At 42.5% G+C, this 20,397-nt stretch overlaps 1 protein-coding gene across 2 annotated transcripts in view; it reads left to right on the top strand.

Moving 5' to 3' along the window:
• The first annotated feature begins 331 nt into the window (after nt 1-331).
• mxi1 (max interactor 1, dimerization protein) overlaps nt 332-20,397 on the top strand; it is a 31,740-nt gene continuing 11,674 nt past the window's right edge. Inside the window, exons 1-3 of one of the 2 annotated variants that reach the window (XM_062432786.1) lie at nt 332-731; nt 3,228-3,330; nt 7,793-7,822. In XM_062432786.1, the coding sequence (XP_062288770.1) occupies nt 503-731; nt 3,228-3,330; nt 7,793-7,822 (362 nt within the window). In that variant the 5' untranslated portion in view covers nt 332-502. Of the gene's footprint in view, nt 732-2,550; nt 2,988-3,227; nt 3,331-7,792; nt 7,823-20,397 lie in introns of those variants that run through there. The other variant, XM_062432794.1, reaches the window with a different exon arrangement.

The raw sequence follows: 20,397 nt of genomic DNA, 5'->3' as shown, positions 1-20,397 counted from the left end.
TTGTAATCTGTGACCAAAGGAACCTTCCCAAACCTGCTAATACTGCTGTTATTGCTACTTCAAGTATACACTACTGCTTACTTCTGAGTTCTGACTCTTCTTCTTACTTGTACTAATGTGATGCCGTATGATCCATTATTACACCGTACTTACTTATAAATATCAAACTCAATCAAGACAATGTATTAAATAAGACATTACATCCTGTGATTACAATGTAATAAATCACAGTAGATGAGACCAGACGGGCACAGGGACCATGCGGAGCTCCTCACACAGAGGGGGGGGAGGGAGGGGCGGGCTTTCGTTTTCGCACCACCATCTACTGACATTGGCCACTGCTCCACATTAAACACCCCGCATTCATAAAAAAAAAGAAAGAAAGAAAGAAAGAAAGAAAAGAGGAACCATCTGACAAGAGCAGCGCCCACTGGTAGTTCACTGCTCTCTGCTCCCTGCGCTCAGCTCGTATCCAGAAACAACACAAAACTGACAGGAAAAAATGGCCAAAAGTGAGAGGCAAAGAAGAAGTTTGAAGAGTGAGGACTTCTTTTTTGATTCCGAGGCGTCTCTCTTGGATCAGCAAGATTTCGAGATGTCTGATTGCCCTTTCAATGACGTCTTCAACTCCAAAGACTCCCACATGGAGCAGATCAACACTTTTCTGAAAAATGTACAAGTTTTGCTGGAGGCTGCTAGGTTTCTTGAGAGCGCAGACAGGAAGGACGGAAGTGAGTTTATTTGTGCTGCGTTTGATCCTTCTTTTTTTTTTCATTTGCCTCTGAATTTTTAGGAAAACAACACTTCATTGTCAACAGACTCAGACAACAAAGGACTGAGTTCATTCAACTAAGCACCACTGCCTGCTATAAGTACAGCCTATGCCTGGGTACCAGACTAAAGAGTGGTATAGTCAGTGCATTTATAGGAGAGTGCAAACATACACGCTTTCATTATATTGTGGATCATTTTCATCTGCATTATCTGCAAGTGGGGCACCGTGCATCGGTTTGCGTCTGCACAACTCTAAGCCCCTGAATGTGCTAGGTTTCCCTTCAGTATAGATAGGCGATAGATGTAGCAATGTGATATAATTATCGTGTGTGCGTGTGCATGCTGGCTACCACTCAGATAGGATAAATCTGACCATTGCAGCGCCGTCCAACTCAGTTTAGGATGATGTCATTGTGCCCCCACATAGTCAGTCGAAAAAACCTAAAACTTTATAGATAAAACCCAGAGGACATACCTGAATGGAGATTCGAACATTTATAAATGGGAGGAATGTCTGCACTGTGTGTTTTTATATATTGTTTTAGCATTTTTAACCTTAGGGAATCAGGCAACTGGATGGGTTGATTTAAGTAGGTAGATCTTAAATTTCAAAGTAGAACCTGGCCTTAATCTTATTTACTTGAAGGTTTTATGTTTTTTAAAAAGAAACATTAAAGCCGATTTTGTTATTATTCTTGATGTCCTCTTCATTTTGTCAACTCATGATTAAAAGCGACGCGAAAAACAGCCTGTTTTCCCTTGGCTTTCGTATACAGCTGTCCAAGCAGGGCTGTGTTGTGAGAGTACAATATACAGAGTCATGCGTGTAGCAAAAGTCCTTCGAGAAATATAATGATGTAAGAAATAGTGGTCATTTTACAGCAGCGGATCGCAGATGCTCTCTTTCTCTCGATTGTTTGCTTCCTGCTATCTGTGGGCGTGCCACAGAGGTTTCCACATGGCGCAGAGTCCGCCTGTGATTGGCTAGAAGCGAGCTCAACCCTCGACGCCTGTCAAATGTATCTACCAGTCAGGATGCGGCTAGGTAGCTACGTCACGTGTTGCTGGGCCTGGCTTCAGCCGGCAAGTACACCCCCACGATCCTGGTGAATCATGGGACTTGTAGGGTGTATTTCGCAGATAGAGGCGGCTGTAATGGGAAGAGTGACCATAAGAGGGATTTATGACACACTATGAGTATTATTGTTTAATCAGTAACATATCAATTAACCTCCATAATAGATTAATTCCATTGCTGACCCAAATTAGTCAAGATTGCCTTTTTTGTTTTTGCAAACGATGTCTTATGCATATACAGTATTGCAGGCTTGTGATGTTGTGAAATTATGTTCAAGATTTCCCACATTATTACTTATTTCAACATTTTTCTTCATTGTCATTAGTGGTAGCAACTATATCATTTATGAATATTTTGTGTAGCCCTTCAGACTTGCACTGTCCCACGTGTGAATTCATCAGATGTGCATTTATTGATATTCACCAATTTGCCATTATTACAGTTATACCATAAAGTTGCCACAGAGTATGTGTTACTTGATATACAATACAGTAAAAGGCAGTAAATACAGTAAAATCCAGGGTTGAAGTTTGAGAATGATAATTAATATGCATGTATGAGAGTATTTTTATAAACGCACCAAAGGACTCAGTTTCCCAGAGTACACCGCGCTCAGACCGGCCTCTCCTCCACAGTGTGACCGCCTCTCAGCTGTGCAGCTAGGTAAACAAACAGGAGAGCAGAGGAAACGAGCAGCAGCAGGCACTTTGCTGGCTCTGGGCTCCCTCGGGGATATTTTGTATTGTTTATATCCATTTTTGTAAAAATTTAATATCGTGTTTCTTAGAAACTTTATTACTTTCATAAACTGGTTTTGAGATTTTATAACAACGAAACCTGGCAAGGATTGGCTGTGGCTTGCTAGCTTGGGAAACACTGGATTTTGCCCCCTCTCTTCTATCGACAAGGCTGCTAATGAGCCAGCGAAGACCCCGAAATATATAATTCAGCGTAGTAATAGCCGATGCACTGTCTTCCCCGTGTTTTAAAACGGCCGGTCGTTTCTACGATAAACGCTGAAGAGAGCATAGCAAACGTGAACGGCAGCCAGCCTCAGGAAGAATGACGGCTGTTCAGCTGATCAATATCCAAAGGTTATTGGAAGCAGCGGAATATCTAGAAAGGAGAGAAAGAGGTAATTGATGAAATGTGTGTGTAGCTGAGAAATAAAGTCTTAGTGAATAGCATTAGAATATTTCTTGGGTTAGGGTTATAACTGTGTTACACGAAAAAAAACGACATTTCATCCGTGTTGTGGAGAGGATTACAACCCTACATGTTTGCTCTAACCTACAGGATTGTGGCATATGGTTGAGAAGAAGTATCCAAACTCGCCAATGGCTAAGCGTTAACCACGTATTTTTTCTTTCAACAGAGTGTGAACACGGATATGCTTCGACATTTCCGTCAAACGAGAACACAAACTACCAGAGGCAAAGAAAATTCCGAAATAAGAAATTCAGTAGTAACCACAATAGGTAAGAAACTGCTCTCTTTCATGTTCAAGTCTCCTAGGTCAGTTGTGGTGCTTCTTCTTTCACTTGCACTGTGCTGGGAGGGAGGACGTGTTGCAGGCAGCATGTGATTATTATACACTCGCTGCGAATGCTTTCTATTTGGTAAACAGCGAGCTGTCACCAAAGGGTGAAGCAGCCTTTACACGGCACAGAAACACACACTTTATATGTTTTTTAAAAATAAGTTTGCATTGATGTTTTTTTAAATATACATTTGTAAATGTGGAGCAACGTTTTAAATATATAGGTGCACGTTTAACCGCTGTTTTCCTGGCTTGGGGGGAGGGGGAAGCACCAACGGCTCTGCTCGCTTTTCATCAGCTGATTGTCAAACACACTGCAGTGGCTGAGGTTAGGGATCATGGAGAAAGTGACGGCTTCAAAACGAAAAAAGGTCCCCTGTAATGTTGAGAAGCCCTAACTAATAACGATTTGGTTTATTTTACAGTCAGTTTTTTATATTTAAAGAGAGCACATTAGATTTTATGTTTCCTACACTGTGGAAGAGAAGATAGTTTTTCCCTCTGTCCTGAAGGATAAAAAGCTGCTATTTATGGTTGGTGTTGTTTGCAGACATGCAAAGGTGAATATGTGGAGCCTTTTTATGATGTTTAGAATGATCAGTTATATGCCATATTCACCATAATGTAAAACATTTCCTATAAAGAAAATTATGGGTGCACCACTCACATTTTACTTGTTATCGTATGTATCTGAGCTGTTGATGTGTGAGGTTTAATAATCTATTATTTTCTGTATTGTGGTGTAACACTGTCTCAGCACACTACAAAGATTAATGTCAAGCTCAGTGCATTCACAGATGACAGAAACTTGCATTGGAGAAGAAAACAAGAATCTCCCAAATTAAGACCCATTGGCATTGTGCTCTATCTTAGTGCTAGGCTGCTTACATTAATCTGTCCATTGACAGCCATACATCAAACGAAAGTCTCTCTCTCTCTCTCTCTCTCTCTCTCTCTCTCTCTCTCTCTCTCTCTCTCTCTCTCTCTCTCTCTCTCTCTCTCTCTCTCTCTAAGCCTTTTAATATTAATGTGAGAGCGGGCCACAAACAGGAACTGCGTATTACTCATCATGAGCGCCTAACGCTGCCTAGTTCTGCATGGCAACAGTCATGATCAGATATAGGTCTGAGGCTGTAATGATAAAGCTTCCCATGAGTTTGTGCTAACATGCAAAATCTACAAGAATACTTAGGATGTTTGTGGAAGAAAATGCTATTAAATATCAAATTAAATCTGAAAGATTCTCACCTAACATCAATGTCAGCTCAAGTTAGACGAAAAGTTGAAGTAAAAGAATAGATAGGAGAACTTTGGTGATATTTTTATATGCAGGAAAGAAAATGGCACCAAGAGAAGCAGAGGAAGGAAATATTCTCCAAATGCTCGTTAACAGAAATAAACACTATAGATTAGACTGCGGGGATGATGTTTGGTGTTGATCTCGCTCTGTAAAGAAACATGTTCACAACTTAGTGAGGTAACACCATTTAGCATTTAACACCATTTCTCAGCCTCACATTGTGATGCAGTTTATTTGATTTCCATTACACGTCTAAACCAACCAAACAGCATCATTCTGATACCTCCACTGCTGCCAAGGTCACTGACGGGGCACATGTCCATGTCATCAGGGATATACTTTTATTTAACAATGCTCTTTATGGCTAGCGGGCAAAGGTGAGACACTTTGGTAATTAGTCCAAGTTATGAGTCATTTTCGCCCCCTGTGTCAGAAGGAAAGGCATCATGCATCAGCTGCTGAGGTATGAGCAAATGATCCGACCACAACATCCACAACTTCTAATTATAAAGATGAAATAGTCTGATTTCATGTGTGACAAGCTGAGGAGCTCATTATTGAGTATTGGAGGTGTCCAAAGGATAGCTTCGTACCTTGACCTGCTCACTCATTTAGATCTTCTTGCTCACTTAGAATAATCCAGAGGACTTTCCTTTCCAAGTACAACATTAAACACAGTTTGCTATCTGGCATCGGCTGCTTCCATTTCCCTTTTCTGTAGCTTGTTGAGGCTTAAAGTGATAGGTTTATCTTACTCTGTCCTCGATTGCTTACCCTTTATAGCAGGGTTGCTTTATCTCATTGACCCATTCTCTCTGTGTGTGTGCGCGTGTGTGTGTGCACACATACACACATATGCATGCATGTCTACAGAAGTTGTGTGTGGCCTTGAGCCAGTTCATAATCTGTATTCTATTGTCGTTGAGCTCCAGATGCACAGATATATGATTCAGGAGGCAGGTGAGGAGTTTGTGGGCCTACAGGAAAACAAGCTGACATAGATTGATCTCTCTGAATGAGAGGCCATGCAAAGGTGTAGATTGTGTGTGTTGCTCGATGGTTGGGGCTTGGACTGGATCGGATCCGATTGGGCGTCTCATTTTTATAGTAACAGACAGTATAAGTCACATCAACGTTGGACTGCCAGCTCCAAAGTTGATTCTTTGAGAGAAAAATAGTCGAAATGTTTTACATTTCTTCCATTAGTGTCTGTATCAGTGGCTAACCCTAAACTTGGATGTTTCTACAATCACTCATAATAATACTTGGTCCTTTGATTTTTCGGCAATCATTTTCAAGTGGAAGCAGTCATTTTTCAGAACACTTGAGACAACCACCGTTGTGATAGGCCCTCATAATACATATTTCATCATTTTTAAAGAGCAATAATCAGCCAACAGTTGACTGAACTGACTCGGATGAGGGTTTCTAAGAAGCACTGACAGAGGACAAGCATGGTAACAGCTGATGACGCAAATTGTGCTCTCCAAAGTGCTCATCTTCTGTTGGCAAAACTATTGTCCTGACACAGTTACAGAAAACAGCAGATCCACTGCCATTAGAGAATAATTACATTGTGTGTGTGTAAAAGCCTGCAGTGAACATATAAGACTGTGACTATTCATTTTGCCACTGACCATTTTCAGATTTCTGCATGTCTGTTTTTTTAATGACATCTATAAGGGTGATAGTAGCTGAACAGTAGAGGAGGGGGGTGCTGTACAAATATAGCTGGTTTAGATTAATCAGTTTTTACATTTTTAATTCACATGGCTGATGCAGAGCACAGCCATGCATGACTACTACAGGGTCGTAGAATATGAAAGTTGAAATCTCTCAAGAGCATGCGTGTTAGCACTTAAGGTCTTGCAGATTTTCAGGAAATGGCCTTGGCCAACTTACATATGAGCCCTGTGTTTTGCTGTGATAGCAGCTATTGACGCTGATGATAGCTGATTTTTTTTTTTTTTTTGGCTGAAACATATTTGTTTTTGCCAACAAGAAATAGAAGTCTACTGATCTGTGAATGCCGGTAATCTGTTTGTTTTGAAAGCTGCTACTCAACTTGGCCATAGACCATGTCATGTCAAATCAAATCTACTGCCACAGTTGACTTAACACCCAGTCTTGCATACTCAACTACACGAACAGTAATGTATTCTAATGGTGACATATGGTGTTTTTATTGGTGTAAATTATTCATCTTAAAGAAATAATTTCCTCCTCAGCAGGGACAATTTTTACAGACATGAAAGCGGCCTTGGAGAACTGGTGGCCCCGCTGTCTAAATCCCCTCCCCAATCCTCTATCCCAGTTAGGCCATATTTTATACTCCCGTATTAACATGATGGCAGATCGCTCAGTATTAAATGTGAATACAGAGAAGAAGACATATTGCAGTATTGATAGCCTATAATATAGAGCTGTGTCGTGTACATGACTCAGGAGAGGCCATCATCCTCCCATAAAAACCGGTGTCTTCCTGAAGCGAGGTGGAGTGCAGCTTGTTGGGACGGGAACTCGGCCATTTAAGCATCAGGAGGAGGGCTCGTCTCCCTTCAGTGTGTTGCAACACAAAGACATTCTTAGGGACCAGCTGATTCACTTTACATTATTAACAGAGCGCTGAACCCTGGTCGCTGCATCCAGAGGGCGTGTGTGTGTGTGTGTGTGTGTGTGTGTGTTTGTGTGCTCACACTTGCCAAGCAGCGCACATACACACACATGCACAGTGTGAACATTAGTGAGCCTGTGGCTGCAGTGTCACACACACACACACATCCTCACAGAGCTGTGTTGTGCATTATTGAGGAAGAGATGATAGTGTCACTTTGACGTTTGTTGGTAGAAAGGCTCCAGAAAGCCGGGCTGAGCCCAAGAGTACGTCTCGTTTGGGATTAATTAATACATCCATAAATCAAATTCGACAAGCCAATTCGCTGTGCCTATCGCAGGTTCTGTTTGTCCGTCTCATATACTCACTATTTTAATATTTCACCTTATCTCCTTGTACTGAGTGCATTACCTTTTCAGGAACAGATACTGCATGTGTGTCTACATTTGCTCTCTATATGACAACTTCTGCTTTCTGTCCTTTCAGGTCCACACATAATGAGCTGGAGAAGAACAGGTGAGTTGGCATTAAAGTTTACCAAAGCATTTCACCTTTAAATCATTGAGCACAGCCTGCAGACAAATGCACACCCTGCCCTGAAATGTGAAGAAGTCTGTCATTTCATTTTTTTCCTCAGCTTAGCATTTCTTCTTCAACAGGTCCTTAAAAACAAAAGTAAAGGGTGACCCAGTTGTGTTCATTTAAGGACATTCCCTCCTCCTCCCCCCCCGTCTCCTAAACACACTTTGCACCCTTTTAGAGTTATGCAACAGTTTGGCTGCTGAGGGCTTTGAATTACACGGGCAGGCAAGGGTGCATGTACGCAGAGCTGGAATCCAAGTCAAAAGTTCAGTGCTTGTTTTGATGCAGAGATTGGTTTTTGTTTGGTGCATAGCACCGGCAACAAAGTCAGCCCTATAACTGAACAAAATGTCCTTCGAGTGGCTTTCTAGCCTGAGCATGATTATATACTGAGTTATATCTCTGTGTTCAAGATAGTATCGACAGTGGATGAAATGTTGGGTATTCGGGGACACCTTAGGTTGAGGTGGTTAACCACACCGTCTTCTGAAGAGAGCGAACACTGGTTCCTTAGAAGCCCTTATCAGATTGAGTCCACCACCCACATAGGGTGCTTGCTGGTGTTTATGCTCCGTGACTTTGCAGGCTTCAAGAGTCAAGCTCTAAAGGGTTTTTCTTCGACACCATAAATAAGAGCGGCTAGACTTGTAGGATTTATGGTAAATAGAAACAAAACTTGCCTTCCATTTCATTATCTCTGAGGGTGCGGGTACAATGAAAGGATGTGGGAGGCTAGATCCATTCAGTGTAATTACACATCACCTCGGCCTGTTTTTCTCACCATTCTCCCTGGCAGCCTCTTCTAAAAGGATGGGAACATTGGAAGGAGTGGCGTCCAGTGAGTTAAATATAGACAAGAGTTGATGTGTCATCTCGGTGCTCATATGTGATGCCACACAAGGCCAGCTGGTCGGCTGACTGGCCCCAGCAGATTGCAGCACCCATACAGGATTGCATTTTTTAAGTATTCCACCTACACAAATACATTTTTTTAAAAAGAGGTGCCAGCTCAGTTGTTTGTTCCTAAACCACAGTGTGAAGGCTGTTTTGGTCACTCATTCCTCATTCTCGTCACCATGCTTTGTAGTATCGCCTGTTTTTACGGCCTATAGTCTTCTCTGCCAATCACAGTGGACTACCTTAAAGCCTGTATATGGCTGCATAGAAGGACTTTGTCAGGCTCTGAATTATGGTTACTGCAGAGTTATGAACCTTTAGATAGATAATTTAATCAAGCAGTGAAATGAAATTCCATGCATAATAAAACTGGGGCTGCTGAGGATTTTCCTACATGACTAATAGTCGTTCATTCAAGTCATTAGTTGACTAGTCGTCACAAGTTTAATAACAATATGTATAATATATCTAGGCTATCTAACGGTAGAGCAGTCATGCTAAGTGGCTAACATTAGGCTTACATTCCAGTGTTTCCACCAGTGTATTGGGAGCCTGGCAGCTTGCTGGGCCTAACCATCTGGGAATTTTCTATATAAAATGTGATATACAAGTAGCGTAGCTCCTTTAAGGAATAACTCAATGTAGGTAAGTTGTGCGTAGTGAGTGTGCAGTTTAGAGAGGGGGGGGGGGGGGGGGGGGGGGGGGGGGGGGTGTGACAGTGAGTATAAAGTAAGCAGTATAGCTGTAAACATATCAGTGCAGTGTGTGTACAGTTTAGGCTATTTGTCAGTGAATTACTGCTATAACTCCTTAAGATCCAAGCCAAGTTCCCGTGTCCTGCTTGCCACCTAGGAGTCTTTTTTTCATAACGTTTGGTCAACTATTGGGGGGCAGACTTAAATAAACCTGTGCTGCCAAATATAAAAAGAGATTACCAAGGTGATTTAACCACTCATTTGTGAATTTTATAGCATTAGTTTTGCATCAGTGTGTTTTCATTCCTTTCATGAGTACAACACACATTGAAACTTTCATTCTGTGCCTCCTCCTTTTCCTGGCTCCACTTTGCTGGTTCGTGCAAACTCAGACAGAGCTGCAGCAGAGCGGGCTGGGAACGTCCTGTACCATACCAAAATCCAGATACACTGATATCTTGTTTTATCCCCCCTCTATTGTTTTCGGCTTGACACACTGAGCTTTGGTGTTGTTGCTTTGTAGTTGAACAGTACAAGAAAAATTCATATTTCCATTAGCAAAGAAAGAGGGTAAAAATTGAAATGGTAATCCATCTTTTTAGAAGCACACTTAAAGTCAGAATCGTTTATAATCCCTCCATTTTTTGCAGGCACTTAATCCAATTCCCTTTAAGCACATGCCCCACTGTAAGCTATATGTATCAAGCATAGTTGTTCGCCCAAGTGTAGCAGGCTTATACCATGACTCTACAACAGCAGCAGCTTTTGTTCCATCTCAGCGGACTTCCAAGTCCTGTAAATTGGAGCTCTTTTAAAGTCCAGACTGACTGGGATTTTTTTTTCTGCTGCCCGCCAAGGCGCTTTGCCTTGCATGGATACCGCAGGTCTTGATAACCCCTATGACAAGTAGACTCGTCGTGACAGCAGAGACCACAGGACGCGGATAAAAAGGCACCGAAAGAGAAAAAAAACCCTGCATTCCAGATGCCTGATAACACGGTGGCTCTGCCGCTTTGATCATGTACCTCCTAACAGCCCTATTTCACTTCCACATGCCACAACTAAATTATACTGCCTTAGTGGGGTTTAACAGTAAAAGGCTTGTATGCGTGCACGTCGCAGTACCACCGCTTTGATCTCACAGCCTTCCGCCTATTAGTCTTTTTTTTTTAAACATCTTAATAATAAATTCCTTAGCTGAGCTTAGTTGTTGGTTGATAGTAAGGTAGAGGATGTGTTTTACAGTACACACCTGAAGTATACCATGACTCAGAGTTTAATTTCTAATTCAACTAGTTTTTTTTTCTTTTTGATGATGTCTCTGTTTATAGATAATCAATACAGCAGGCTTTTATTTGCTACAATAAATAAGAACGGTTGCTTATCATTTACCCTCCTCCTCCACCTCAACCTGTTCATTTTAACATTGTTTATCGAGGCCAGGCTTATAAGACACACAGCAAATCATATTTCCCTCACTGCCCAGGCAGTGGAAGCAATATTAGCTTTTCCACTTGATTCTTTACGAGGGGAGTTGGGCAAACAGTGTGTTTTAAACACCTTTCAGTGTGTGCCTGTGGAATATTAAAGAGGCTCACCAAGAGTCAGGAGCCTGTTGTCCTTGGGTGGCATGTAAGGAGCATCCATGAGGTCTGCCCTCTCTGGATTTGTTTTGGCTCACTGGTATGTGAAATGGTAAATGAGGATAGTCACGCCTCATTTGCAATCAACTTTGGATCAGTGTGGGTGTTCTCCACTGTCAGTGTTTTTATTTGTGTGAGACGGTTTATTTCTCATGTGTAAGAGCATGTGAGAACATGTTTTCTGATTATAGGGTGCATTCCTCATCTTGAGTGCAGTATTGGTCAAGTTTAAGTTTAGTCACTTTAATTTTAAAAATGGATAAATTACAAATTACATGTTACTCTGTGTAAAAGTAATTACATTACTACGTTATTCAGCATTAAAAGTAACGTGTTATGTTACTTGCTACTTTTCTTTTGAGTTGTCAGCTCTGTCAAAGTTACCTTTAAAAGATGCACTATGTAAGAATTATGTAAGAATGTTAGTTCAAAATATAAGTGTGTGAAGAAATAATAAAATGAGACCTTCCCTGGCCTATAACAGCCTGTGGACTGACTTCTGTGGAAAGGACTCGGGACAATTTGCCAGTAAAATCCAAAGTGTGTAACATTTATGCGTGCTCCCAAGTACCTTGTCTCCCTCCAGCTCCCCTACAGCACCAACAAGGTGCTACACTAACCACTGTTAGCTTAGAGTCTGCCCACATCTGCCCCGAGTTGGGTTTCTTCCTATTGGACAGACAAGCTAACATTACAGAAAAAGCCTGTGAATATTGTGATATTATGGTTTTAGCTTGCTAATGTTAGGTGCCGCTGCTAGCTCGCACTGATGGAGTGTGAGCATGAGCAACAGGATGACCTCAGAGCTGCACGATTCACATACCCTCCCAACTCTGAACTAAATTAGCGTCAGGTGACTCCTGAATGTAAGGATACCCGTGGCTAACATTAACAAGCCAGCAGTAGTAGCAACACAACTATGTTTTTCCCACAAGTCGTATTTCTCCTCCTCTGGAGCAGCCTGACAGCTGAACAGAGACCACACTGATATCAACCTTCCATTAATCCTGGTAAGACAGCGAACACACCGACTCACAAGTGTAAAAGTGACGGAGCATTACTGGGATTAGTAACAATAGTATATTAACTGAATTTCAAATTGTAATCTCTTACACTATTCGTTACTGAAAAAAGTAATAATAGAACTGTGATGCGTTACAAAGTGATGAGTTACTGTCAACATTGATTGAGTGTAACTGTAATGGCGCTTTTCCACTACACAGTTTCAGCTCGCCTCGCCTCACCTCGCCTCGGCTCGCCTCGCCTCGGCACGGTTCCTTTTCCATTACAAAATATGCGACACAAAACACATAAACAATGGAGGACATTGAGGCAGTGGTGTACTTGCTGCTGTATGAGGCTTTCTGTCACACACAAAGCAACCTCACCAGAGCAGGTACTAAAAAAGGACCAGGTACCAGGTACTTTCCCTAGTGGAAACGCAAAAAGAACCGAGGCGAGTCGAGGCGAGTCGAGGCGAGTCGTGCTGGAACGGTGTAGTGGAAAAGCTCCATAACTGCCACAAGCCTTGTGATAGCAGTAGTTTTTGTGAAATGTTCTCCAGGCAAAGCACTAAAACTCACCGCTGAATATCACCACAATATGTGTCACATTTTTCAAATGGTACATTTCATCCACCTTCAAGTATTTCTATTCTTTCTAACCAGTGGGCTATGAGCTCAGTACTGTTGTTGGAGGCCTTGAGGTTGGATGAGCAGTCAAACATGAATAAGCCTGGACTGCATTTTCTCTGGCTGTGCTGATGCTCCTTGAAGAAAGCCAAACTGCTTCACCAGTCTCTCTGTTGTCAGCCCAGTGAGTGCAGCCTATTCTCAGGCTTTGCTGCAGGGCCTAAAACTGGGACCATTTGTTCTGACCAACGTGACGACTTGTAAGCTTTTCTTGGCTCAGAAAAGCAGCTTAAGGGACTTGATCTTTGGTCTGGTGAGCCCAGCTAGAGCATGCACACGTGCCCCCCCCCCCCCCCCCCCCCCGCCTTACTCTCACAGGCTACTGGGTGCTAGTCTTTAATAGCCTAGCCTGGCTCTGGCTTAGCTAACGACAGTGTCAGAGGACGAGGAAGTAACTGACAGGCTGATAGGATGAGCAGAGGGATAGGTCAAACACACCTGACTAAGGGAAGCAGCACGCAACACCTGATCTATCCTCCCACTGTGTCAGTGTGTGCACAGTGAGCGTTCCTGCCCTGTAATTAACACAGTGAGACATGACCCAGTATCGGGCTGGGATACATGCTCCAGCGACCAGTCAAATGGTGACAAATTGTTGCTGTGGCTAAGAGTTTACCTCTTCCACTAACCAGTGTGGCAGGTGCCCAGCTGTAATGAGGAAGTCATACTCCGTTTTTTTAATGTGTTGGCCCATAACATGCTGTATCTTATTTAGGCTGTGTACTTTGGCACCACAAGACAGGACACGTGCACTTTTGTTTTTTGTCATGTGGGTGTGTTGTGTTTTCATTAGAGGCGTAGGAGTGAATTACCCTTAATTAATTTAACTGCCTGCCGGGTTGCCAGGTGTGATAGTAGATCATCAGATCATAGTTTTGGTGGTTTGGCACCCTGAGCAGGCCAGTCACTTTCCTTTTAATAGAGGCACTCACCTGTATCAATAGGCCTGAGCAGAAACCATTAATATCAAGTAGACCTGATTCTTTTTTTCATTTTTCGAATAAGCCTGTTTAAGGATGAAAGAAAGGAACAATGAGCAGACCTTTTGCAGTGTTAGCATCCTGTTAATATAAACTCAAAACTTCTTGCAGTAAAAGCTTCTTAATAAGGAGAAACTGAGCTTGGCATTTGTCTGTTTATTTAATGAATCTGCAACATTATATGACGTAGCATCACTGCATCTTTCATTTATTATCTACCATCAACTATGTTTATTTACATTTGCTGTTATTTCAGTGGAAAATGCTGAATTTGAGATTGACGGCAGCTCCTTGAGAATATAGAGATTCTGTGGACGTATCTTTGCATTCCCACTGGCTTTCTGTCAGATGGTAGAAGATGGTGTAAAATCATAGGTCACCACTGTTTTGCCTCACATCTTCTGAATCCAACTCCACACTGATGCTCTGTAGACAGGTGTAAAGAAAACCCCACACAGGGGGATAGGTTGTCTTGAAGGCTCACCCATCACTCTCTTCCCGTCTCCCTCTTCTGACCCTTGACTCATCTTATCTCTGCGCCTCTTGTTGTGCCCTTATCCTGCAAAAGTGCATCCGCACAGCATTCTGTGGAGGGACAGCGTAACCAAATGGAACAAGGCTGTACAGCATACGGGCTTAGTCAGCAAGTGAAAGCCCAGGACATCTGAGTCAGAGCTTGTTTTAATTTTGAGGGACTGAAATTGGCATTTTTTCTCTCGATGAAATCAGTTTGTTTGTATGTAAGGCAGTTCTCCAGGGAGTAAAATCTACCTGTGGAAACCAGGTTTCAATAATCCCACATCACTACAATAATATGATCTCAATTATGTTGCTCTAATTTAATTTTTAAAATATATATAATATATGTTTAAGTAGGATGTGGCAGTGCAATAAAACATAGATTAGTTGAATTTATTTTAAATGTATTATTATTGTGTGTGTGTATTTTCTTTTTAATTTTCTTTTTTTACTTTTTTTTTTTTTTTTTTTTTTACATTTTTTACATTAATTTTATTTGTTTTTCAGCTGAATTATATCTGAGTACAGTGTCAAAACAAAGTTCAGTAAATTCATAATATTTCCAAAGTCAATGAGAAATCATATTAAATAATTGTCATCTCAGTATTGACCAGAATAATAAGATTTTCGCCATAATAGAGCAGCCCTGTTTGCAGGTGTTTAAATCAATTAACTTGAGATGGGAACTGTATGTTCAGGCTGTACTGTAACATTCAGCAAAGTGTTCAGATCCTCCCACACAGCATGTTGTTCAACCTGTGCCATTAATGACATTGTGTCAGGCTTGTTAATAAGCCCACTGTGTGCCAAATGGATGAGGCTGCTGTTGCATGCTGTTCCAGGAAGAAATATATTCCTGTTTTCCTTCCTCCTTCCTGCAGCAGTTTGTCATGTGAGATGCCGAGCAAACTTAATCCGTACCTTAAGGAGATAGAGAGAGATGAAGATGGAAAGTGGGGAAAACAGGATGCCTGTTGAAGACACAAGACAGACTCAATTAGGCTAAATCTGACTACGGCTTCTATTTTTAGCCGTACAGCTGGGGGAAAAGGGGGAAAACACCACTGCTTTCTGACCAATCACAGAGGTTAGCGTTTCACCAATGAGAGCAGCGGGATGAGGAAGCCGAGAGAGAAGTTGCCACACTTTACTCCCATCATAGCCACTTCACATCCTTACACATCATCAGAATGTAGACTGAGTCGTCATTATTGCCACGTTGGAAAAAATAAAGTCTAACCCCAGAGGAGCGGCACACATGCCAACTGGGTTAAGTGACTTAGCAAGATAAGTATGTGAATTTAAACCACGTAAGTGAGTAAGCAAAGCAGCTGTGTGCATCTGTGTGTTTGCGCATTAAAGCTGCAATATTTGGATTACACGCTCGCCTCCACCTCCTATTGTGTATTAAAACACATCCACGGCTGTAAATGTGGGCTTACAGTGCAACCCCCCTCCACCCCACCACCACTGCTTCCCCCGAGTCGCACAAGACTCAAAGGAAAAGTGCGGGATGTGGGTGGGTCTGTGAGCTCGGGTGGGATTTTGGAAGAGGACAGTAAGGACGGGATGGGACAACATCACTGGTTCAAGTCAGAAAAACAGCTGTACAGTTGGATGCAGATGTGGGTATTTAGTCACTGTATTAAAGGGCTCTGGGGTGTTTTCTAAAGATAAATGTATTGATAATATGCCTGTTTCCCATTCAGCTGATTTTTGTACAGTTCATCTAAAGGCACGTCCCCTCCACTAACTCCATCCCGTTGCTTCCCTGCCCGTCTCTGGCTCTGTATCCATTACCGTCCCTTTCAATAACTCCATCTCTTTGTCTCCCACCCTCTTTCTTTTTCTCTTCCAATCTTTGTCAGTGGAGCAGATTAAAAGGCAGTGTGCACGTGTGAGCTAATCCGTGTGATAGTGATGGGTTTCAGCCCGAGAGTCTCTTGGCCCTGCTACGCAGTTAGCACCAACCCCCCCCCCCCGTCCCCCCCCGTCCCCCTCCAACCCCCCCCCCCCCCTCTCCCTTGCCTCCCTCTCTCTACTCCAGTGAACTTTGCACGTGTGTATGTGTACATGTGTACAAGCACGTGTTTACGTCTTGCTCTAAGAGGGAAAATTGCTGCATTGCTACTCTTTTATCCCTTTTCTCTGAATTTTTTCAATCTTTTCCTTCACTTCTGTCTCCTCTGTTTCCACTTTTGCCAATCTGTCCTCCATCCCTCCACTGCGCTGTTGCTATGCGTCACAACTGATGATGTTTGTGGTTTGGAGTAGCGTCAGCTGGTTAGCGTGACAACAGCATTGGTCCGCCTGCGTTTCACTTTATTTACCGCTTGTGGCCTTTGGATTGGTCGAGCAGGGGCAGGGTGGGTTCCTACGAGTCAACATTGCTTTTTTTTAAAGTACCATTTGCATTTTATTGCCCCCCGTTTCCAGAGTGGTTTCAGCCCTGAATTAGGGCTGTGCGATTATGATCAAAATGATTATTAAATGATTATTTTGATCAATATTTAGATTATATTTTACCATTTTCCTGAAGCCTTCAGTATCCTCAGTGTTCATTGGACACATATCTTTGGCCAAATGAAATGCGATTGGGTTAGGGTTAGGGTTATGAGCTGGATGGATACGGTGATGCGCTGAACAGAATCGCTACTATGGACGTCTGAGTTGATGTTGGACGAATCACGTTAGCAGCTGTTGTAACGTTTGGCCTGCATGCATTCATCACATCACAGTGTATGATGTGTTTTCAGGTGGTTGAATAAGTTAGTTGTGTTGCTTTGTGGCGCTGACACAACTCTACAACACTCTTTGTATATGATCTGTTGTTGCTTAACATCACTGGCCTTAAAACCAAAATATTTCCAAACAACAGATGATGATCCACTTTGAGGGACAAGCTGCACGTTGCTGTAAACAGTAGTTTATGGAGCGCTTGATTTGCTTTGCAGTGGAAAAAAAGCTTTGATGCAGAGCGCTTTATGGAGAGAGGACGCATTTTCAATATCGCTCGTTCACGTTCATTTGATTGTGGGAAGCGCAAATCGAGATTGTGATTAAAATTCGATTAATTGTGCAGCCCTACCCTGAATCCATATATGTTTTTGTTTTTGTTTTGTATTTTTACAGTGAGCTTTACTGCTCATCAGAATGATACTCTTCCACACGCTGAATCTCCTTTTCGAGGATTGAGGTCACAACTGCCTGCATGTTCAGAAATATCAAAGTCCTATTCCCAATCCCAGCCACCAACATGCAGCAATGAATTTCCACCCCTCTGCATTTCTTTTTTGTTCCCTGCCATCTAACCAGAATATAGGTCATCATCCGGCACAGTTCCCATGGAATCCCAAGACTTGTTAATATTCTTCCTCAGCAATGTTTGTCAGTTTTAACAATTGGTTGTCAGTTTGGACAATGCAGTGAAACCTTTAGTGGATGATTGAACTGTTCAGGTCGTTGGCCGTCATGCAGAAAAACACTGATGAGGAGGTGCGTTTTCTCTTTCCGACGAGCTGACGCGATGAAGATGAAGATCTTGAGATCACCTGAGACCTGCTGTCACAGTCAAAATGGACACCGGGCAGCCCGAGTTCAGTTAGTCGTCTCTCCTTTGCAGCTTCATGACTGTGGGGTTAAATTTCCACTAGTGTCACACATGCATAAAATATATGCACTCACTGCTCTTCGGATGGATACACTTAACACCCAACATGCATGTTTTTTCGCGTTTCCTTCGACATAAAAAAAAAAAAAAAAAAAAGTTGAGTGTGAACTTGAAACAAACAGATTGGATTTGAGTTGTTTGCAGTTGCAGTGGAAGTCCTGACAGACCGGCTCTCATTTGTGCCCGTGGCTAGTTTCTGGGCAGATTACACAGGCAGAACACCCAACCCCCCCCCCCCCCTCTCTCCCCCTCCCTCCCCTTCCTCCCCCACTCTCTATATTTCTCACCCTCTCTATCTCGCTCCCCACTCTCTCCCTGCATCTATCCCATCTGTCCGTATTTCATAAAGGAGATGAGGGAAGCATCAGTCAGTCAGAAAAAGAGAGCCCACAGTCGCTGTAGGGCAAAGACGGCTCTAATCTTGTGTTTGCGTGTGCACATAGAAAACGTGACGGACAAACTGAAGCATCAGCAGCAGACAGAATATAACTTTTGCCACACTAGCCTCAGTGTACAGCTCTCCATCTCCGCTAACAACAACGTCATTTTAATTAAAGTCCAATAGGTTTCAAGAGTTAGCGGTGTGGTCCGGTGCATTGTCCTGCTGGTATCACTGATACTGTGGGTAACACATCACGTGCTGACCACGGGCTGATGCTAGAACCATCTGTCAAATTACAAATCACACAAACTGTTCCACAGGACAGGGAAACCTAGAATAATGATTATGCCATCCAAATCCAGACCTATTCAACACAGAAGCTTGTCTCCGTCTGCATTTGTCATTTCCTGAACTCGCCATTTATAGCTCAGATAAAAAAGCTGTAGTTGGCTAAAGCACACATGGCGGGCTCCGGTTTAACAGCTAGGCTGTTGGCTCTTTGATGACTGTTCCAGCAGTCAACCTAGTGAGTGGTAGTTTCCCTCTATTAAAAAAACCCCATTCAGTCAGGTGCCACTGTCTGTATGGGTAAACATGTGACCATGGGTGCAACCCAACAGCAGTCATGTGAGAGCAGGAGGGAGAGAATGACACCCCCCCGCTCCCCACCCACCTCACTCCATGAAAGAGAGAATAGGCGAAAGACAGAGGGGGTGTAAAAAAAAAAAAAAGCAGAGCATCCTAGAAGAGGCATCTTTAGCATAAAAAAACAACCCTGCTCTTTGTGTTAACTCAGCTAGCCAGTAAACAAAGGTGGTGAGCAAACACAGAGAACGCTGTGTTGTCATGTAATCGTGTGTGTGTGTGTGTGCGTGTGTGTAACATTATAAACGCTCATGTGTATGGGCTTGTTGTCAACGCAAATGTTTGGTTGATTTACATCCTTCATTCAAAATTAAGCTAAAAGTAACTACTTCATTTCATTGTTTCACAGCCAGTGAAATAAAATCAGCTGTAGCTACCCCACCCCATCTATATTGTATGTCCCCATCTGCAGAGTATGGACCAGTGTGCCACATGTTCACATGCTCCTCCACTATGTATGATCTGGGAGAAAGAGCTTTACATGTGATTTGCTGAGGCGACTAGTCCGGACCATTTGAACAACCAGCAATCTAACTCGTTGCTATTTTTAACCCTGAAATAATGGGTTTGGAATGTTTTGGAAAATAATGCTCTCAAAGCACAGAAAGAAAAGAAAAGAAAGAAAGAAAAAAAAACATCTGTTCCCACATTTTCTGTGTTTGATTTAATTGCCTTCCTCCCCACAGTGAGATAATTTGCTGATGATTTGATGTAGTGCTCAGTGGACGTGGCTTAGTCTGCTTTAAATGAGGCTTTGCATTACAAAATACTCTAATCATTCCTATAATCTTTGACATCACTGTGAATCATGATCTCCAGCCGCTTTAAATGAGCCTCGACACAGGAGAAGTAGTAAGGCAGAAGAGGAACAATAGAGCTCCCTCGCAAAGTCAAGTTCTTATTTTTTTCTCTCTCTCTCTCTCTCTGTAAGAGAGCCTGTGTAATGATGTCTTAATTTCCTTTCGCATGTCAATTTAGGAGATTTACCACTCAGACAGTCATTGGTGAAGTGTAATTAGTGTAATAACTGGGTGAAGGGTCAGATTTCCTCTCCCTCTGCATGTATTAGAAGTAGGTCAAATCGTGTGTGTGTGTGTGTGTGTGTGTGTGTGTGTGTGTGTGTGTGTGTGTGTGTGTGTGTGTGTGTGTGTGTGTGTGTGTGTGTGTGTGTGTGTGTGTGTGTGTGTGTGTGTGTGTGTGTGTGTGTGTGTGTGTGTGTGTTAAATGGGTTTGAGAGAGTGGGGGATTTGCCAGAGAGAAGTGTATTGACTGGTATCTGGGCTGGAAATCTGACCCTTCCCTTTAAGAGCACGTCCAGTAATTATGTCAGACATCTTGGATGGCCTGAGAAGTTATCCATTATTTATGTGTTCACAAGTTTGGAATC

Source organism: Scomber scombrus, chromosome 2 (genome assembly GCF_963691925.1).
Source record: "Scomber scombrus chromosome 2, fScoSco1.1, whole genome shotgun sequence".
NCBI lineage: Eukaryota > Metazoa > Chordata > Actinopteri > Scombriformes > Scombridae > Scomber > Scomber scombrus.
This window is presented reverse-complemented; position numbering and strand designations above follow the sequence as displayed.